The sequence below is a fragment of the Echinops telfairi genome, unplaced genomic scaffold (genome assembly GCF_000313985.2).
Source record: "Echinops telfairi isolate 266 unplaced genomic scaffold, ASM31398v2 ScPeMD7_6273;HRSCAF=7185, whole genome shotgun sequence".
Lineage (NCBI taxonomy): Eukaryota > Metazoa > Chordata > Mammalia > Afrosoricida > Tenrecidae > Echinops > Echinops telfairi.
The window spans coordinates 906,708-924,338 of NW_022110173.1; the positions used below are offsets into that span (position 1 = coordinate 906,708).

At 54.9% G+C, this 17,631-nt stretch overlaps 1 protein-coding gene across 1 annotated transcript in view; it reads left to right on the forward strand.

Moving 5' to 3' along the window:
- IQSEC3 (IQ motif and Sec7 domain ArfGEF 3) overlaps nucleotides 1-17,631 on the forward strand; it is a 116,652-nt gene that overhangs the window by 80,962 nt on the left and 18,059 nt on the right. Inside the window, exons 4-5 of the mRNA XM_045295896.1 lie at nucleotides 3,246-4,333; nucleotides 5,977-6,138. Coding sequence (XP_045151831.1) covers nucleotides 3,246-4,333; nucleotides 5,977-6,138 — 1,250 coding nt within the window. The remainder of the gene's footprint in view (nucleotides 1-3,245; nucleotides 4,334-5,976; nucleotides 6,139-17,631) is intronic.

Here is a 17,631-nt window from a genome sequence, read left to right on the forward strand (position 1 = left end):
ACCACCACCACCTTGTGAGATGCAAATACTTTGGGGGGGGGGGATCATATAGGGAGCTTTGTTGACCATTTCAACATCCAAGTGAATACATATTTTATCTCCAAAGAGTAGGGTTGGATATAGAGGGAGAAACTAATTATTTTACTAGATTTGGAGATGGACCCTCAGTGGCAAGGCTGGAAGAGCTGACGTGAAGGCTGCAGAGGCCCCGTTTTCCCTGAGGGTATATCAATGAGGTCTCCTGGGCCAGCTGTGGGCCATCATCCATGTACCCAGGGGCTGTGAGAGGCGATCATTCTAGGTGCATTCTAGGAGAGGGGAGAAGGAAATGGATTGAAGTATTGTGTTGAGGGGTCAAATCTGGTCTTTTAATCTATACCCCTCTGCACCCACAGTCTGGGGACATTGGAGTGAAGATGTGATTCTTGTCTGGAGTTGTTACACATACTCCTTCCATCCTACTTCTCAGTTAAGGAATGGCATTATATCTAAATGTAGTGGATGGCTTGTACAAGCCATAACTTCATGGCCCAGGAATATGTTCCCACTTCCCAAACGTCTCAACGAAATAATCAGAACCCACAACGTCACCACTAAGACCATTTCCTTAAGACAGCCTATGTCAAAAACAAGCTATCAGATTGACTGACGTGAAGTAGTATAGACAAAGTGGAGACCCAAAACCACCTGTAAGATAATTGGACAGTCCCTCACAGAAGAGCCATACGGAAGGGATGATATATCCAGGGTGTGGTATAGCACTAATGAAACACATAAATATCCTCTCGTTCTTTAATATTTCCTCCCCTTACTATTATGGTCTTATTTCCACCTCAGGAATCTTGTGAGACCTGTGTATGTTCATTTATATAATTAAGGTAGTTCGATGCATGAAATCCAAGATAGATAAACCCTTCAGAAATAGTAATGGGAGTAAGAATTCCCTGAGGGTACAGGAAGAGGTGGGGGAGGGGGAATCGATAACAATGATGACGGTATAACCCCACTCTAGGGGAGCAAATAACAGAATTGTAGGTGAACAGATACATTGGATGGCGTAGAATATGGGGGAACTAATACAATAATAAGGGTTCCTGGGGGATAGGGTGGGGGAGAGAGGGGATAAAGGGGAGCTAATATCAAAGAGTTCAAGAAGAAAGAAAATGTTTTGAAAATGATGGTGGCAGCAATTGTACAATTATGCTGGAATTAATTGAATTAAGGATTGTTATAATATCTGCAAGACATAAAGTTATTTATAGCTCCCAATAAAATTATTTTTTAAAGAAAGGTAGCCCTTGTCCCTTCTCTAAATTCAGAAGGCGTTAGTAAGGGGGCACGGTTACGTGCTATTGACTACTCACCCCCAGGCTTCTTTGCTGAGCGGTTCTGGTACAGAAACAATAGTGAGCGTGTAACAACTAAAACGGGAGGGAAGCGCACAGACATGGAGCAGGGTGGAGAGAATGTGGAGCCGCGTCTGCCGAGGTGACATGCCACTCCCCACCAACCAAGCCCTGCCCTAATTGGACGGTTTCTACTGTGCAAAAGGGGGTCTTGAATTGTGAACTCACTGCTCATGTGGCCTAGAGAGAAACCCACTCCCCCCAAAAACATATATATATATATTCTATAATGGTTCTATAGTGGTTCGTGAGAGGCTCATTCTAGGAAATGTCAAGGCTAGCTCCACTGAGGTAGCTGGGAGCTCTGTAAAGAAGGAGAATACATTTCTTCATTATTGTTGTTTTCCACAAGCCGGCGTCGTTAGAGGCAGTGCACAGTTGACATCGGCTGAACTTAATTTATTGAATAGGAAAAACAAATCCTATGAAAATGAAAATGAAATCGCTTCCTAACCTGCTCAGTGTTATTTTTCAAGAATTTTCATTGTGAAGTGGGGGAAGGAGGACAGAGCAGGGCATCCGTTTAAATTCAACGATTCACACACAGTTTCATCTCCTTCACTGCTGTCTCCTCAATGTAAGATCACCTGTGGTCCCTCCTCCCCATGTTTCCTGTCTCCAACCCTCCTTCTTTCCTGATCCTCCTGAACTCTGCCCGTGAGTAAATGTCGCCCATCAATCCCCAGCGGTCGATCACTCTGTAAGGTGTGCAGACCTCAGTGGTGTTACTGTTCCCCTTTAGACCTGTCTATTGTTTGGCTGAAAATGGAGCCCCGGGGGTGAGTCTGGTTTCAGACTCAAAGGGTGACCAAGGGCCATCGTCTTGAAGGCTCCCTCAGTTCTTATCTCTCCAGCAAGCTCAGTCTCTTTCATGATCTTGAGTTTGTCCCACATTTCTCGTCCACTCTGTCCAGGACCTTCTAATTCAAGCCCTTGGGTGTCCACTGGGGTGTGGTGGCTGGGCACCATCTCGTTGTTCTCTCCTCGGGCTTGAGACCACTAGACTGATGTTCATGCGACCCATTCGTCCATTGGATTGATTGGAGAAACCCACCCTGGAGACATTCATTCACCTATAGTCCACGTATCTCTTCATTCTGTTCACACTTACTGACCACGTACCGTGGCCTAGCTCCTGGCTGATCAAACCCCAGTGTCAACTCTTGTCGTGCTGCCAAGGGCAGGATCTGTCCTAACGCCAGGTCATGAGTTCTGGCAGGGAGCGCGGATGAGCGACAGGGGTAGCAATTTTTCATTTCTTCCTCTTCCTTGGCGTTTCTTTTCAATTGTCAAAAACTACTTTCAAATATACACAACAATAGAATGATGTCGTGAACTCCCAGATGCCCACCACCTGGCTCCAACTCTCTTGTGAGCATTCTTATTCATGTGAATAATCTGTGTGATCCAGTCCTGCCCCAACTTTTTGGATGGAACCGTTTTGAATGCAAGTGGAAGGTGCCGTGAATTTCCCCCATCAGTACTTCAGGGTGCATCTCTGAGAGGAGCATTTGGTAACAACCACCACAGCAGCAGTGTATGGCCCCCGCAGCAGTAGCTGCTCTTGCCCTGGTCCCCGGGGACCTCACCAATCGCCTTCTATCGACCACTAGGAGACTCACCAAAGGTGGAGCACCTCTCTCGAACTTGATTTTCTTACATGCTAGGAGTTTACAGAAGTGAGCCCCCCTACCCCTCCCAGATCCTTCCAGCTGTGTAATCTGGCTCCAGACCACAGTCTGTCCAGGTGATCCCTCCTCCCCCATACTGATTGATGTCCATGACTCCTTACCCATGGGAGCTCTTTTTCTCGCCTCCCCCTGCCCTGTCTTGTTGCAGATTGAAATGCTAGAACACAAGTACGGGGGCCACCTGGTGTCCCGGCGCGCCGCCTGCACCATCCAAACTGCCTTCCGCCAGTATCAGCTCAGCAAGAACTTCGAGAAGATCCGCAACTCGCTCCTGGAGAGCCGCCTGCCTCGGCGGATCTCCCTGCGCAAGATGCGGGCGCCCACCGCCGAGAGCCTGGCGGCGGAGAAGGCGCTCATGGAGGGCTACGGCCTCATGGGGCTGCCGCTGGTGCGCTCGCCCTCCCTGCCGCCCGCCTTGGCGGGCACGCTCACCGAGCTGGAGGACTCCTTCACGGAGCAGGTGCAGTCCCTGGCCAAGTCCATCGACGACGCGCTCAGCACCTGGAGCCTCAAGACCATGTGCTCCCTGCAGGAGAGCGGCGCCTACCAGCTCCACCAGGCGCTGCACGCGGGCGCGGGGCCGCCCGGCCTGGAGGCCGAGCTCCTCCGGGAGGCCGAGGGCGCCGGCCCGGGGCTGGCCGAGGGGGCCGCTGAGGCCGCCGGCCTGCCCCCGGGCCACAGCGGGACGCTCATGATGGCTTTCCGGGACGTCACCGTGCAGTTCGCCAACCAGAACATCTCCGTCTCCTCCTCCACCGCGCTGTCGGTGGCCAACTGCCTGGGCGCGCAGACCGCGCCGGCGGCCAGCTCGGAGCCCGCGGCCGGCAGCGGTGAGCCGGGTCAGGCCGGCGAGCAGGGGGCCTCTGCGGTCCCAGCCGAACACCCGTGTGCCGAGGCAGAGGCGGGGCCAGCCGGGGGCCTGCTCGCCGCCGACCGCTCGGAGACAACCGAGGCCGGGCTGGAGGAGGCAGAGGAGGGCGAAGTGGGGAAAGGGACGGAGGTCGAGGCCGAGGCTGGCGACAACTCCGAGCAGCTAAGCAGCAGCAGCACGTCCACTAAGTCAGCCAAGTCCGGCTCGGAGGTGTCGGCCATGGCCTCCAAGGAGGCCCTGCAGGCCATGATCCTGAGCCTGCCGCGCTACCACTGCGAGAACCCTGCCAGTTGCCAGTCGCCCACGCTCTCCACCGACACCCTGCGCAAGCGGCTCTACCGCATCGGCCTCAACCTCTTCAACATGTAAGTGTGTGTGTGGGGGGGGGATGAGGGAGGGACCTCTTTTTACCAACCAACTACATGCTCCCTGAATTCATGTAGAGCTGTGACCTTTGGAAGGGGAGCAGCAGCCCTCATTCTGTGGTACTTGTGGGTGGTTTCAAACCACCAAACTTTTAGGAACCTACTCCTCACCAGGCTGGGTTCTAGGTCAAAAGGGGCATCACCCCAGTAACCTGGCGGGTGGCATTTGTGCTACACCTGGTCTCTGAGATCGTGTTTAAGAAGTACACGTTTTAAAATGTTTATTGAAATAATAATAATGTTTTCAGTGAAGAACTCCACAGCTGCTTAGGTTCCCACTCAACAACTATTAGAGACAAGAGTGTACACAGGTGGTGCCAAGCAGAGGCAGCATGCAGACCCCATCCTATTGACACATAAAGTACCAGAAGCACTCATCTTCACACACACACACACACACACACACACACACACACACACACACACTACCCCCAGAACCCTAAGACAAGAAGTACCACAGCTCTCCTGTCCACAGCGGTGCTCCATGGATTCATTCCACTGAAAGTTCCTGAATGCCCACAAAGATGAGCGAGACACATCCGGTGGTTGCCAGAAGCTTCCATTCCAGGGGACTAGCTGCCATGCATAGCATAAGTCAGCTGCAATCTTTTCAGCAATATCTAGCAATGCTGTTGGCTGCTTCGAGTGGATTCCAGCTCGTTGTGACCCCGTGTGACAGAGCAGAAATGTACCATTGGGTTTTCCTGGCTGTCACCTTTATGGAAGCGGATCACTGGGTCTTTTTCCTGAGGGGTGGATGGGTGGGTTCGAACCACCGACTTTTCAGTTTGCAGCTGAGCCCTTGGCTGCTGTGCCACCAGAGCTCCTTACCCACAACTAAACGAACAAACTCACTGCCCCCAAGCCCATTCAGACTCACAGTGAGCCTATTGGTCAGAGCCGACTGGCCCTGTGGGTGTCTGAGGCTGTGAACCATGAAGGGGGCAGAGAGCCCCATCTTTCTCCCAGCGAGGGACAGGTGGGTTTGAACTGCCAATCTTCCTGTTAGTAGCCCAACTTGTAACTCACTCTACTACCAGGGCGCCTCCCTAGACGTTACTGAACTATTTTTCGGAAAAGGAGGCGGGTTTCACTCAAATAAGGAGACCGTCACACGATGAAACAGCGAGTAAGTGGCAGGGTTCCTGGAAGCCACAGCCACTGTTTGCCCTGGTATGCACAACCCCCCAACCCGTCTCCAATCCACAGCAGTACGACTGCGTGCCCACAAATGCGCACACACAAACTCGAATCCCTCAAGACAGCTATGCTCAGACGGTCTGGAGTGAAAGACCAGTTTGTTTCCCCCCAATAGGTTTCAGGCTGGCACTTTTGGAAAACTCAGGAAAAAAATGAAATACTAGAAAAACAATCACATGCTTGGCTGTCCGCAAAATGCCAAGTGCTATAAAAGGTTCTAGACGCTTATGCTCAATTTCTGTACTTTCCTCCTTTGCACGAGTAAGACCGCTGAGGGAGTAGCGTGGATCTACCGAGCACACAGTGAGAGCGCCTTTGGAGGTGGTGGAACAGCCTGGGCTCACGCTACATGTCCCTTCTCTCCCCCTGCCCCGCACCCCCAGAAACCCGGACAAGGGCATCCAGTTCCTGATCTCGCGCGGCTTCATCCCGGACACCCCGATCGGGGTGGCCCACTTCCTTCTCCAGCGGAAGGGCCTCAGCCGCCAGATGATCGGAGAGTTTCTGGGCAACAGCAAGAAGCAGTTCAACCGTGACGTGCTGGAGTGAGTGCCCTTGCGTCCCTCCTCTGGCCTCCAGAGGCGGCTCTCCCCTCCCAGGCCCGCCCCTTACCGTCCCCTGGGAGTCAGGGGTCCTCCCCAGGGAAGAAGGAATCAAAAGGAATGAGCCCAGGACCCGGGAAGTTTGGGCGATCTCCCAGAAAACTTGGCGGTAGCGCCAGCAGTTTCCTGATTGGCTAGGGATGACAGACTGACTATCGCATGGCCTGATGAGCCTTGGTTTCCCTCGTCAGCCAAGAGGTAGAAAGCGCGAATACAAAACCACTGTCATTGAGCCCTTTCTGACACATAGTGATCTTTTAGGACAAGGTAGAACTACCTCTTTACGGGAAGAGAAAACTTCAGCTTTCCACCCTGGAGCTGTTGGTGGTTTCGAACTGCTGACCTCGTGGTTAGCAGCCCAATGTGTAACCTATCACGCCAACCAAGGCGTAAAGAAATGGTCAAAGAGAACAAAAACTCGTTCCTTCTTGTCAACCCACAGGGTAAGAGGAAAAGATGGGGTGGAAAAAGGCTAGCCCCTCAGCCCACCCTCTCCCGGCCACCCACATGTCCCTAGACCCCTGAAGGCGCTGCACACTTCCCATGTAAACGTTGTTTCCATTAAGTCCGCGAACAACTTAAGACACAAGAAAAGAGGGCTGGAAGGAGACGTATTAGAACATGAAAATACTGTAACTTTATGAATCCACATTGATAAATTGACCGGCCACAATCACAGCAAAAGAAAGCCAGGGTGACTCAGCCTCCAGTGGGTCTGCCTCGCTCATTGCTTGTCGTGGATGCTCCCCTGCTGTCCGCAGCCCTGAGAACGCATGGCTCCCTCTAGCCCAGTTCACCAATGCCATCCTCCTGGGAGGCTGAGCATGCTGCCTGGAGACTCAGGCCAGGGCCACAGCCCGTGCTGGGGATGGAGTTGGGCTGAGGTCGGGACTAGCAGCTGAAGTAGGAGCCCCCAGCCAGCCCAGGGGTGATGAGGCTGGATTCCCAGCCCGAGGAGGCAGGAGGAAATGCTGGTGCTGAGTGAGGGGACCCAGATGTTCCGCCTGTGTGTGCCCGTTCGGTCCATGTTTGTTGCTTTGGGAAAGCCCTTCTTTTTTTATAAATCATTTTACTAGGTGCTCGTACAGCTTTTATCACAACCCATCCATCCATCCATCCATCCATCCATCCATCCATCCATCCATCCATCCATCCATTGTGTCAAGCACACTTGTACATATGTTGCCATCATCATTTTCAAAACATTTTCTGTCTACTTGAGCCCTTAGTATCAGCTCCTCATTTTTTCCTTCCCTCCTTTCCTCCCTCATGAACCCTTGATAATGCATAAATTATTTTTTTTTCATGTCTTACACCGACTGCTGTCTCCATTCACCCACTTTTCTGTTGTCTATACCCCTGGGAGGGGGTTATAGATAGATCATTGTGTTCGGTTCCCCCTTTCTTCCCCCACCTTCCCCTTCCCCTCTTGATATGGCTACTCTCAATATTGGTCCTGAGGTTTATCTGTCCTGGATTCCCTGTGTTTCCAGCTCTTATCTGTACCAGTGTACTTGCTCTTGTCTAGCCGCATTTGTCAGGTAGAATTGGGGTCATGACAGTGGGGGAGAGGAAGCATTAAAGAACTAGAGTAGAGTTGTATGTTTCATAGGTGCTATGCTACACCCTGGCTGTGGAAAGCCCTTTCTGTAAGGCCGTGGTTTGCTCATCTGCAGTGAGCGGCTTGGGCTGTATGATCTCAGAGGCCCCCCAGGGCCACAGACTTGTGGCCTTTCCTGTTCTTCAGGGCACTGTTGCCCACTGGCACCAGGCAGAGTCACCCAGCCCCAGGCCCAGGGCTCTGTTTTCTCACCCTGCAGTCCTTAGCCTTCAGGACCACTCTGGAAGTCATGCAAGAGCCAGGTGGCGATTACCTAATCAACAAGGTAAGCACGGGTTTACATGTGTTTGCTTACAAGTCTGTAGTGAACAACTTCAGATGGGTTTGAACAGCTTCCTGTGCTTGCCTTGCTCTCTGGGCACTCTGCCCCTGTCACGGATGGTCCATTTGAAAGGGGGCTTTGATTCTGCAGGAAGGTGCTGTGGGCTTGGGAGAGAGACAGATGCCAGCCATCCTGAAAAGCTGGATCTCGGATGTGGTGGAAAAAAAGGTGGAATAGTTCACCGTAGATTCATCAGTAAGCACACATAAGCCCACGCTTTCCTTGCTTATTAGGTAGTTCAGCACTACCATTCATCATTCATTCAGCAAACACTGAATGCTCACGGTGTGTTGAAGTGGGCTGGGCTGGCATCCGTGCAGGGGGTTGGGCTTTTGCTGATGGCTTTTGGGAGCTTATGGACCCAGGCCTCCATGGTAAGAGACAGTGAGGCGGAGCTTGAGAAGAGAGAGTCCCTCCAGTTGTACTCTGGGTTTGGGGAGGTTCATGTGCACAGTGGAGTCCTGCCTCTGCCCTGGTGAATGTATCGGTCCCTCCTGCTTTGTTCTGCAGCCAACCAAGGCCCCTGGGTCCTGAAGCCCTGGCTCAGGCAGCCAGCCTACACACTGACTCAGCTCCACAGAGGAGCCCCCAGCCCCCCCCCCCAACCCCCATCTGATACCCTGACACCCCTCCTGCCTCCTGCAAAGTGCCAGGAGGAGGAGAAGCCCAGCCCAGCAGGGGAGCCAGGACAGCAGGGTTCTCAGCATTTCCTTGCTGTCCCAGCCAGGAGCCTCCCAGGATCCACTGCCCCTTCCCGACTCCCACAGGACAAAGCCACACAGCCACAGAGGCGCTCCTTGTCATCCTGCCCAGGCCTGGAAGGCTTCATTGGGATTCTGCACAGCTCCCCTGCCCCCACCCGGTGACATTCAGCAAGTCGCCTCCGTTCAGTACAAAGCTGTTTGCCGAATAAAAGGACATAAATCACCCATTCCCTTGGAGACTGAGACAGCCCAAACCACAGCATGCTTCTTCAAGAAGCAGTCAGACTCGGAAGGGTGGAGGAGGGACGCCTCCATGGGGGGAAGGCGCATGACCCGCTCCACTCTTGGGCCTCAGCGGGGAAGGCAGAGGAAGGAGGAGGGCGTGGAGCAGAATGGGCTGCTCCCTGGTGTCTGAGCATCCTGGCACCCTTGCAGGCTGACATCTCCATCCCTCTGTGCCCTGTGTGCACAGGAGGCGACTGGTCCAAGAGTGCTTTCAGCCGAGCTTCAGAACATCATGATGAAAGGCCTTCTGGACTTGGAGGGCCATTCATACCCCAGCGTTAATGTGAGAGGGTTGCTTTTCATGGGGGGGGGTTTGGGGAGAAACTAGCCTCTGGGTTCTCATTTTTAAGGTGGTGAGAATATCATTTAGGGACATACCCATAGGGTGCTTCACGCAGTGCCTGGCTCTTTGTCAACAGAAAGCACACCAGCAACAACGAAAAACCCCAGTGGTTCTGGCCTGTGGAGGCCTCAGCTCACAAGTAGGACAGCTCTCCCAGGCCTGACCTATCAGAAGCAGATGGTCAAGGCTTTCTCCCAAGGGGCCCTGGGTGGGTTTGAACTGCCAATCTTCCCATGAGTAGGGCAACACTTAAACATGTGTGTCACTTGGGGATTCCTGGCACTGTACATGTTTTTGGAAATGATCACTACTGTGTCATAATCTTGTCCGCTTGAAAACCCAAGGTCCCCCACCCCCCAGTGCTCACACAGACACACCTTAAAGGTCTCGGTCTGGTTTGGGGTGGGCTCTGTCAGCAGATAAGGACTGGATGGGAAAGGAGTGTAGCTCTTCCTGGGGCCATCCTCTTACCAGGGAGAGGAGGGCAGTGGGAGCGGCCCTCGGGGGCGGGAAACATCTCCCTCTCGGTTTCACGTGGCTAGGAAATTTGGCTCTGCTCTATTTCCCTCCCGAAACGTCCGCTTCAGCAGGCTGGAAGGTCAGCGGGTAGGGCCGGGTTCCACGCTGACGGCTGGTAGGCTCTTTTTGGGCCCAAAGTGACATTTCCCCATGTGAATCACACACGCATACTGTGCCATCAGCGTCTGCCACTTCCCCAGGGACTCATGGAAGGCGCCTGTGGGCTGAGCTGCCCGGAGAAGTGTTCCAGGTGTTTCTCTCCCTCCCATGGTGTCTTCTGATCCTCTGTGACATCCTGGAGCCTGTGAGAGTGTGACGTCTCCTGCAGAGTGCGTCACTGCATTCCCATGGAGCTGTGTTGGTCAGAGGGTAGCAGGCTTGTTCTGCTCCGGGGACATTAAGAAATGAAGACAGATGGTCTGTAAGACTCAACAACGGGCTGGAAGATGCTGGCCTTTCATCATCGGGACAAACGTACGGGAGAATGTCCTGCTCATGATGCCAGGCCCCCTCTTGGAACGGCGCTCATGCCCAAGGGGTTCCCAGGAGGCAGGGGAGGGCAGGGCAGAGTAGGCTTGGGGGTCCACATGGACCCCCCCTAGGTCAGGAGGATGGCAGAAAGAGGCCCCGTGCTGAACGTGGACAGAAAATTGGGGAGCAGTTCCCATTGCAGCGAACACTGTGCATGGCCACATGTGAAGGCATGTGAGACACATCTTTGAGTTCATGGCCTTGACCCTCTACATCTCTTATCTCTTCCCCCCTACCCCCACCCCTGCCGAGAGTCTCCTCATCAGCAAACGGTCTCCTCTGTGCGGAGCTTGGCATCCCGAGTGTGAGGTGGGCACGTCGAGGGCAGAGACTCCTTTCAGCTTGGGCCGTGTTGCATAGGAATCAGGCCTGAGCCCCCAGGATGAGCGTGCCTGCCCCTTCCCCAGTTCCTTTCCCCAGGCCCCAGCCCTGGGACCATCTCGCTGGGTGAGGAAGCTCACATTGATCACGTGGCGTCAACCGTGTGCCAGTCGGCACCATTCCAGGGGTCTTTGCGTGCAAACCCTCATTCCAGCTTCTCAGCAGTTCTGTGAGGTCAGTGGGACTCACCTGTGCCATCCGGCAGACGAAGGAACTGAGACACGGAGACGAAGGAGCGTCCCAAACAAGCTGATGGGTGACTGTGGTCGGAAGCCAGGCCTGTCTGGCTCGACAGCCCTCTCTTGCCACACCGGCCTGCCGGGCCGCTACATCCCAGGCCCCAGCGTAGCCTGCCTGCGCTGATAGTTCTTCTCAGGCCCCACGTTATGTTAGATCTCTCTGGAGCTAGATTTATACCTCGGTCCTTGGCTCCGCGCGAGAAAGAATTCACGCCGAAGCCTGGTTCGTGATCGAAGTGAGTTTTATGAAAGTTAGAAGAAGTTTCAGGTTTACACGGCACCCAAGGGGCTCCTCCCGGACATGCGGCCTAGCTGGAAGCGGCTCTGCGTCCCGAAAAGTGTGCCAAAGCTCTCTGCACCTGAGTTCTCCCTCCTCCGTTCTAAGTTCTTGTCCTCCCGTCTCGGTTCTTGTCCTTGTCCTAAGATCCCCTCTCCTCTGGGCTTCTGCCTTTTCAAGGATTCCACAGGGAGGCGTGGTGGAAGACCCCTGGTCGACCCCATTGGCTGAATTGAATTTACCTGGCTAGGTGATCCAATTCAAGTTCACGCCCACTCCTGCCTACCTGCGGGAACCCTGAACATGTGCGCTGTGCCACTCCTTTGTTCCCCTAGCTTGGCCCTCTGGGCACGCGTTAATGGACATCCCCCAGTCCTATGCTGGCCTACCTAACAGTTACCCAGGTGGGAACCCAGGCCCAATAGCAGAGAAGCCCCGCGGACTCCGGCCCTGCCCCACTCCTTGCTGTGCTACTTCTCGACAGGGAGGAAAGCAGAGTTGCAGGACTCGCTCATCAGTCTCCAGACCCCTGCGCTCGTCCCCTCCCCCCTCCATGGGTATGTTAAAGGTCAGAGGCTGGCTGTCTCATGCTGGGATTCCAGACAGAGTTCATTGGTGGTGAAGGAAAGGGTCTCCCTCATACCACGCTGGAGGACATGCTGAGTCCACGTACTCGGCTGGCTGGTCAGCCGGACTCGGTCTCCAGGCACCTAATAAAAGCCGCAGCAACGTGGGTTTGAACGAACCCTCCAGGTGATTGGAGGGCAAAACCAACGCCAAACCCGGAAAGCAACAGCCCCTCAGTGCCCTGGATTGACCCAGCAGCCCTGACAGTGGGTTCAAGCCCACCAACTCCTGTCAAGAGTTGCCGTGCCCGAAACCCATAGGGGCATTTCTACCCTGTTCTGTAGGGTCACCCATGGACCTGATGGCAGTGAGGGAGTGCCAAAAGACCCCTGGTGGCCTGGTGGGCCATGCTGTGCTGCTCACTGCAAGGCCGGCTGCTCTCACAGAGAAAGATGGGGCTTCCTGGTCCCATTAAGAGGCGTAGTCTCAGACACCCACAGGGACCGCTTTCCTCTGTCCTATGGGCTCACTATGAGTTAGGTTCGACTCCATGCCAGTGAGTTGGTTTAATGCAGGAAGGACCCTGGTGACGCAGAGGTGAAAGCATCCCGCTGTTAGATGAGCGGTCAAGCACACCAGCTCAGGCAGTCTGCTTCTGTAAAGATTTACAGTCAAAAAAAAAAAAAAAAGATTTACAGCCTTAGAGACTTTAGGCAGCAGTTCTGCTCGATCCTGCAGGGACGCCAAGAGCCGGGATCCGCTCGTCACCAATGGGCTTTTGGTGGGGCGAGGGCAAGAAATCCCAATGCCTGCTCAGTGGTTCCCAAGCGGCACTCGTGCGCGGCAGAGGAAGGCCGTTTTCATGAAGCGTTTCTGGTGAGGAGGTGCTCACGCCTTTCAAAATGAAGGCATGTCTACGTGACGTGAGGGCAAGCACAACACGGGTCACCCGGGACTTAGTGTATGCGTGGCCGTGAACCACCGCCCGGAGATTCTGACGCTTGCTCGTGTGGGTGAACCACTGGGAAAGAGGGTGCTGCCGAGGCCAGCGGCACAAAGACCACCTCCAGTGGTCTCCTGGCCTCTCACGGGTTTGGGTATTTAACCTCCAGCTCCTAAGTCCCTCCCCTCTGAGGCCCCAGCATCAGCGGGAGCATCCGCCTTCGCTGTTATTATTATTATTATTATTTTAGCTACATTGCACTTTTCCAAAAGGCCTTGACCTTTGTGGAGCATGCTATGAGTTCCGACTAACGAAAATAACTCCCTTGGCGGCTGGGGATATTTTTAATTGAATTGTATAAGCCAAGATTTGCAGACATGAAACCAGAGTTCCTGCATCCTGAGGCTGTGGGAGGATTAGCTCTCGTCTAATCCTGAAACCGGGCCCAGTCTCCCACCTGGAGGCCCAGCCCCATCCCTCTTCCCAGGCCTCAGCGTGGGCTTTACCTTCTAGATCTTCGCTCTCTCTTCCGGCCAATTAAAAATCCATGCTGCCACCATTACCTATTTTCAGCTCTCAACCAGTTCCTTTGTCTGCCAGACACTGTCTTGTTTAAAAAAAAAGTCTAGATGACGAAATTCATTTTGATCACAGTCGTGTATGACGCCCCATTTACCTGCAACACACACTGAAGCCACGCACAGATCAGTGTTAACAAGCAATTTTATGCAAGAGTGTGCCAGTTTGTACAGCTGCACGGAACATCTGTGCGTCTCTTTCTCAGTCCTTCTGAGGTGCTTGCCACAGCTCCTGCAGAGACCCACGGGGACAACCGAGACCGGGCCCAGCCTGCCCACCTCACAGTCACTGGACAATCAGAGGCCCCTCCGAGACAGGCCCGGGCATGCACCGTTAACAGCTGTCTCATAGGTGCCAATTGCCACCCTCCCCTTCCTCCCGCTCCTGCACATGCAGCTAACTGGAGGAGGAGGGAAAAACCCACACTGCCCACTGCCTCTCCTGGGTAGCTCTGTCCAGGGACTGGGGTTAGCACCAGGTGATGTCAGCCGAGCAGGTGGGGTAATCCTGGACCACTAGGCAGAGCACCCCAAAGCACAGCCTGACTGGCTTCTTCCCTGACTGACCCACACCGTGCTTCAGGCCCTACCCGGTCACACAGTTGGTCTCTCCAGTGTCCAGTCATCTGCAAACAGTTGTCGAGCCCGAGTATGCACCAGGGCTGCAGAGATGAAAATACCTGCCCCTAAGGAGTGAGGACACAGGTAGGCACAGGTCAGGGCCTCAAACCCCAAATCAAACTCACTGTCATCAAGTTGATGTCGACTCATCGAGGTCCTATAGGACAGGGTAGAACTGTCCCCTGTGAGACTGTAACTCTACCGGCATAGAAAGCCCCCCCCCCCCCCCCCCCAGGATGGCAAGTGGTTTCAAATCGCTGACCTTGCAGTTAGCAACCCCATGCGTAACCACTACGCCACCAGGGCTCCTTCTTAGGGCACAGGGTGATAGCATGGAGTGCTAGACAGGACACTGGCCAAGGTGCAGTGGAGATTTAGGAGGACATCTAGAGGGCCCATCGCTGGACAGAGACCTACACAGTTGGGCCGGAGCGGGGATCAGGAAGTGAGGAGAGCATTGTGCAACAGCATGGTGGTGTGGCGTGAGGAGGCTCTGTGCGGGAGGCTCTGCAGAGCTGGAGCCCATGTGAGGGAGGGGCTAGAGATGCTGGGGAAGCTCAAGGAGCTGTTTATTGAAACACAGATAGCCAGCCACTACCAGGGGACCGCAGGAGCACAAGAAAGGGAAGGTGGGAGGCCAGGGACACGGTGGCCTCCACTCTGTCCCAGGTCAGCTCTGATTCTGCAGAGAGCCAGACCACCACATTCGAGCTGAATCCAGCCAGCCAAGTGGACACACACACATGGACCAGATTGTTGTGCCTGACTGTCCCTCAGCCCCTCACAGCCCCCCAACAGGCAGCTGGGCAAAGAGCAGCTCCCAGGTGGAGAGTCATTAATTGCTGCAGCCCTGAAGCAGCAGCAGCAGTACATGTGGGCGGGCGGGCCTGGCTCAGCCAGCAAGCAATGCCCTGTGTGCAGCCCTCCTGCGGGACACTGGCTCCCTGCGCTTCCATTCCCTCGATGTAACAAAAATTCTGTGGTAATCACCGGTATCAAGCAGATTGGAGAAGATTAAGTCACTGCACACTAAACAAAACACTAAGAGCAGAAGCCAGCAACGCGGGAGCCACAAGGGTGCGTACCCCTCACACACAGCTGAGTGGGGAGGGCAGGTTCCAGAGAGGACTCAGCCGGGGCCTGAGACCCCACAAGACCAGGAAGCGTGCTTTTTCTACCCGTGGGAGCAGGAGACAAGCCCATTTGGCTTCAGTTTTGCTAGCTGTAAAGTGGGGAGAGTATACACCAGAAAAAAAGAAAAATAAATCCTACCGGGAAACGTATGATGTGTTCCACCTTAAAGATGGTCACAAGAGGAGAGATGCCCGTCAGGGATGCCAGAGATACTCAGGCAGATGACTACTGGCTGTTCTGGGTCAGGGTGGCAGATGGGAACCTGCCAGCACCTGCTTCCGTAGAGATTCTTTGGTGGCAAAGAGGAAAGGGCAGAGGGGTGAGGTTTGTAAAAGCTGATTAAAAAACAAAACAATCAGACCTGTGGCCGGCAAGCTCATTCTGACTCATGAGGACCTGCACAGAGTAGAGCTGGGCTCCGTAGGGTCTCCTGGGCCCCGTGATCTGATGGAAGCAGGTAGCCAGGCCTTTCTTCCACGGCACTTTGTTAGCAGGTGAGAGCAAACCATGTGTGCCTCCGGAAGAGCCTGATGTGCTGGTAGATAGCGGTGAGAAGCAGCCACTGGAAGTGGGTGAGAGAAGGGAAGGGGCTGGCGAGGCAGGGAAGGTGCAGGCTGCAGCGGATGCTTTGGGGCAATGGAAAAGGACCGTGCTGTGAAGGGGAGCGAGGGTGGTGGGGGACTCCAGGGGGACCTTGGGCCTCAGAGTGGAGGGTTCATGATGGAGCTCAATGGGATGGCGACCCCCGAGGTAGTGAGTACAGCCTGGTCCCGGCCGCCTTCCCTAGGAGGACCCAGCTCCCACCAGGAGAGAACGGATTGTCTGCTGCAGTGGGTTGGGGCAGACTGCCAGGCAGCGGGAGGTGGGTCCCAGAGCCAGGCCGGCGTGCTGCTGTGTCCCCTGCCCTCTAGGAGCAGCTGCCCTGCTCTCAGCTGGTGGAGTGTGGCCCTCGACAGGGATGTCCCAGCCGGTGAGCGAGTCCTTTAGGCTACCTGGGCCTGTCTCCCATCTCCAGTAGTGCCGTTGCACTCTGGGAGGCTTCTCTCCTCGCTCCTGGGGGGTTGCCACAGGGAGGTGTTAAGAACTCCCCACCCCAGGATCTGGAGCACCCAGCTCATCACCTCCCTGTGCCCTGTGGTGACAACTGCAGGGAGGAAGGTCAGAAGTGTGTGTGTGTGTATACCTTCATCCTTCCCTCTCTTCCCCCACCAGCCCGATACTGGGGTGGGACACATGCGTCCCCATGGGCCCTTGACTGGTGACCTTTGAGTTTCTGGAGTCATGTTTTCAAAGTCTCCGTTTAGGCTAGCACACCTCTCAAACGCTGGCATTCAAATCAGCCACTGGTTTTCCAATGGTAAGAATCAGGTATGCTGATTCCCAGGCCCCGCCTCCAGCGAGTCTGCTTTGCGGGATGGGGTGAGGCCCAGGGATGTGCCAAAGCGCTTATTGTGAAGCGAATGTGTTGGTTGTTGCGACTCCTCCAGCCCTCCGCCCACCCAGAGTGCTCCCCTCCCCTCTATGGGCCCCCTCCATTCTCTCAGTGCTTCCATTCTTTGGGTGGGGCCAAAGGGGTTCCACCTGGCTGCGTCTCTGTCTCCGGCCGGCCCTGGCTCTTGGGCTCCCGGCTGGTACTGGAGCTCTTCACGGAGCGAGGGCTGCGTGTCACCTGAATGGCAAGCAGGAAACTAGGCCATCGAGCTTGGCTGAGCAAGCCCTCCAGCAGCTCCTCTCCCAGCCCTTCCCCACGTGCCCCGGGCCCCCACACTGTGGGGCGAAGCCTGCCCCGGACGGAGCACTGGGCAGGGGTGCTGAGAGATGACCTGAAAGGGAGGCAGGGTGCCAGGACCTCAGGCTCAGGGGTCCCTGGGGGTGCACAACTTGGGGAGTCCCACTGCCCGGGTCCCCAGCCGAGTCAAGGTTCTTGGGGCTGGAGGGGGGCAGTGTGGGGCTGCTCCAGCCCAGGCCCCCAGCCCCACCTAGCCCAGCACTTGGGGGTTTCTCACCCCTCTCTCTGCCCGTCAGTTTCTGCCTCTGATTCGTTCCCATCTTGTGTTTCTTCCCCTCCTGCCTTTCCCTGGTTCCCCTTTTCCTCCCTTTCTATCTTGTTTCCCATCCCTCTCCCTCTTTTTTGCTAGTGTCTGGTCTCTCTCTCTCCTTCATTTCCCTCCCCACCCCTCTCTCTCATCCTCTCTCTCCCTGTTCTCGCTGCCCCACTCGTTGGCCTCTCTGTCGCTCTCTGCTCTCTCACTCTGCTCTTTGCCTCCAGCTCTTGCTGGTTCACCTCCTCCAGGTGGCCCTCCTGTCCCCACTGGACACGGCTTCCTCCTGTCCCCTGTGCCCACAGGGCATAGCTCTCTTGGTCACCAGC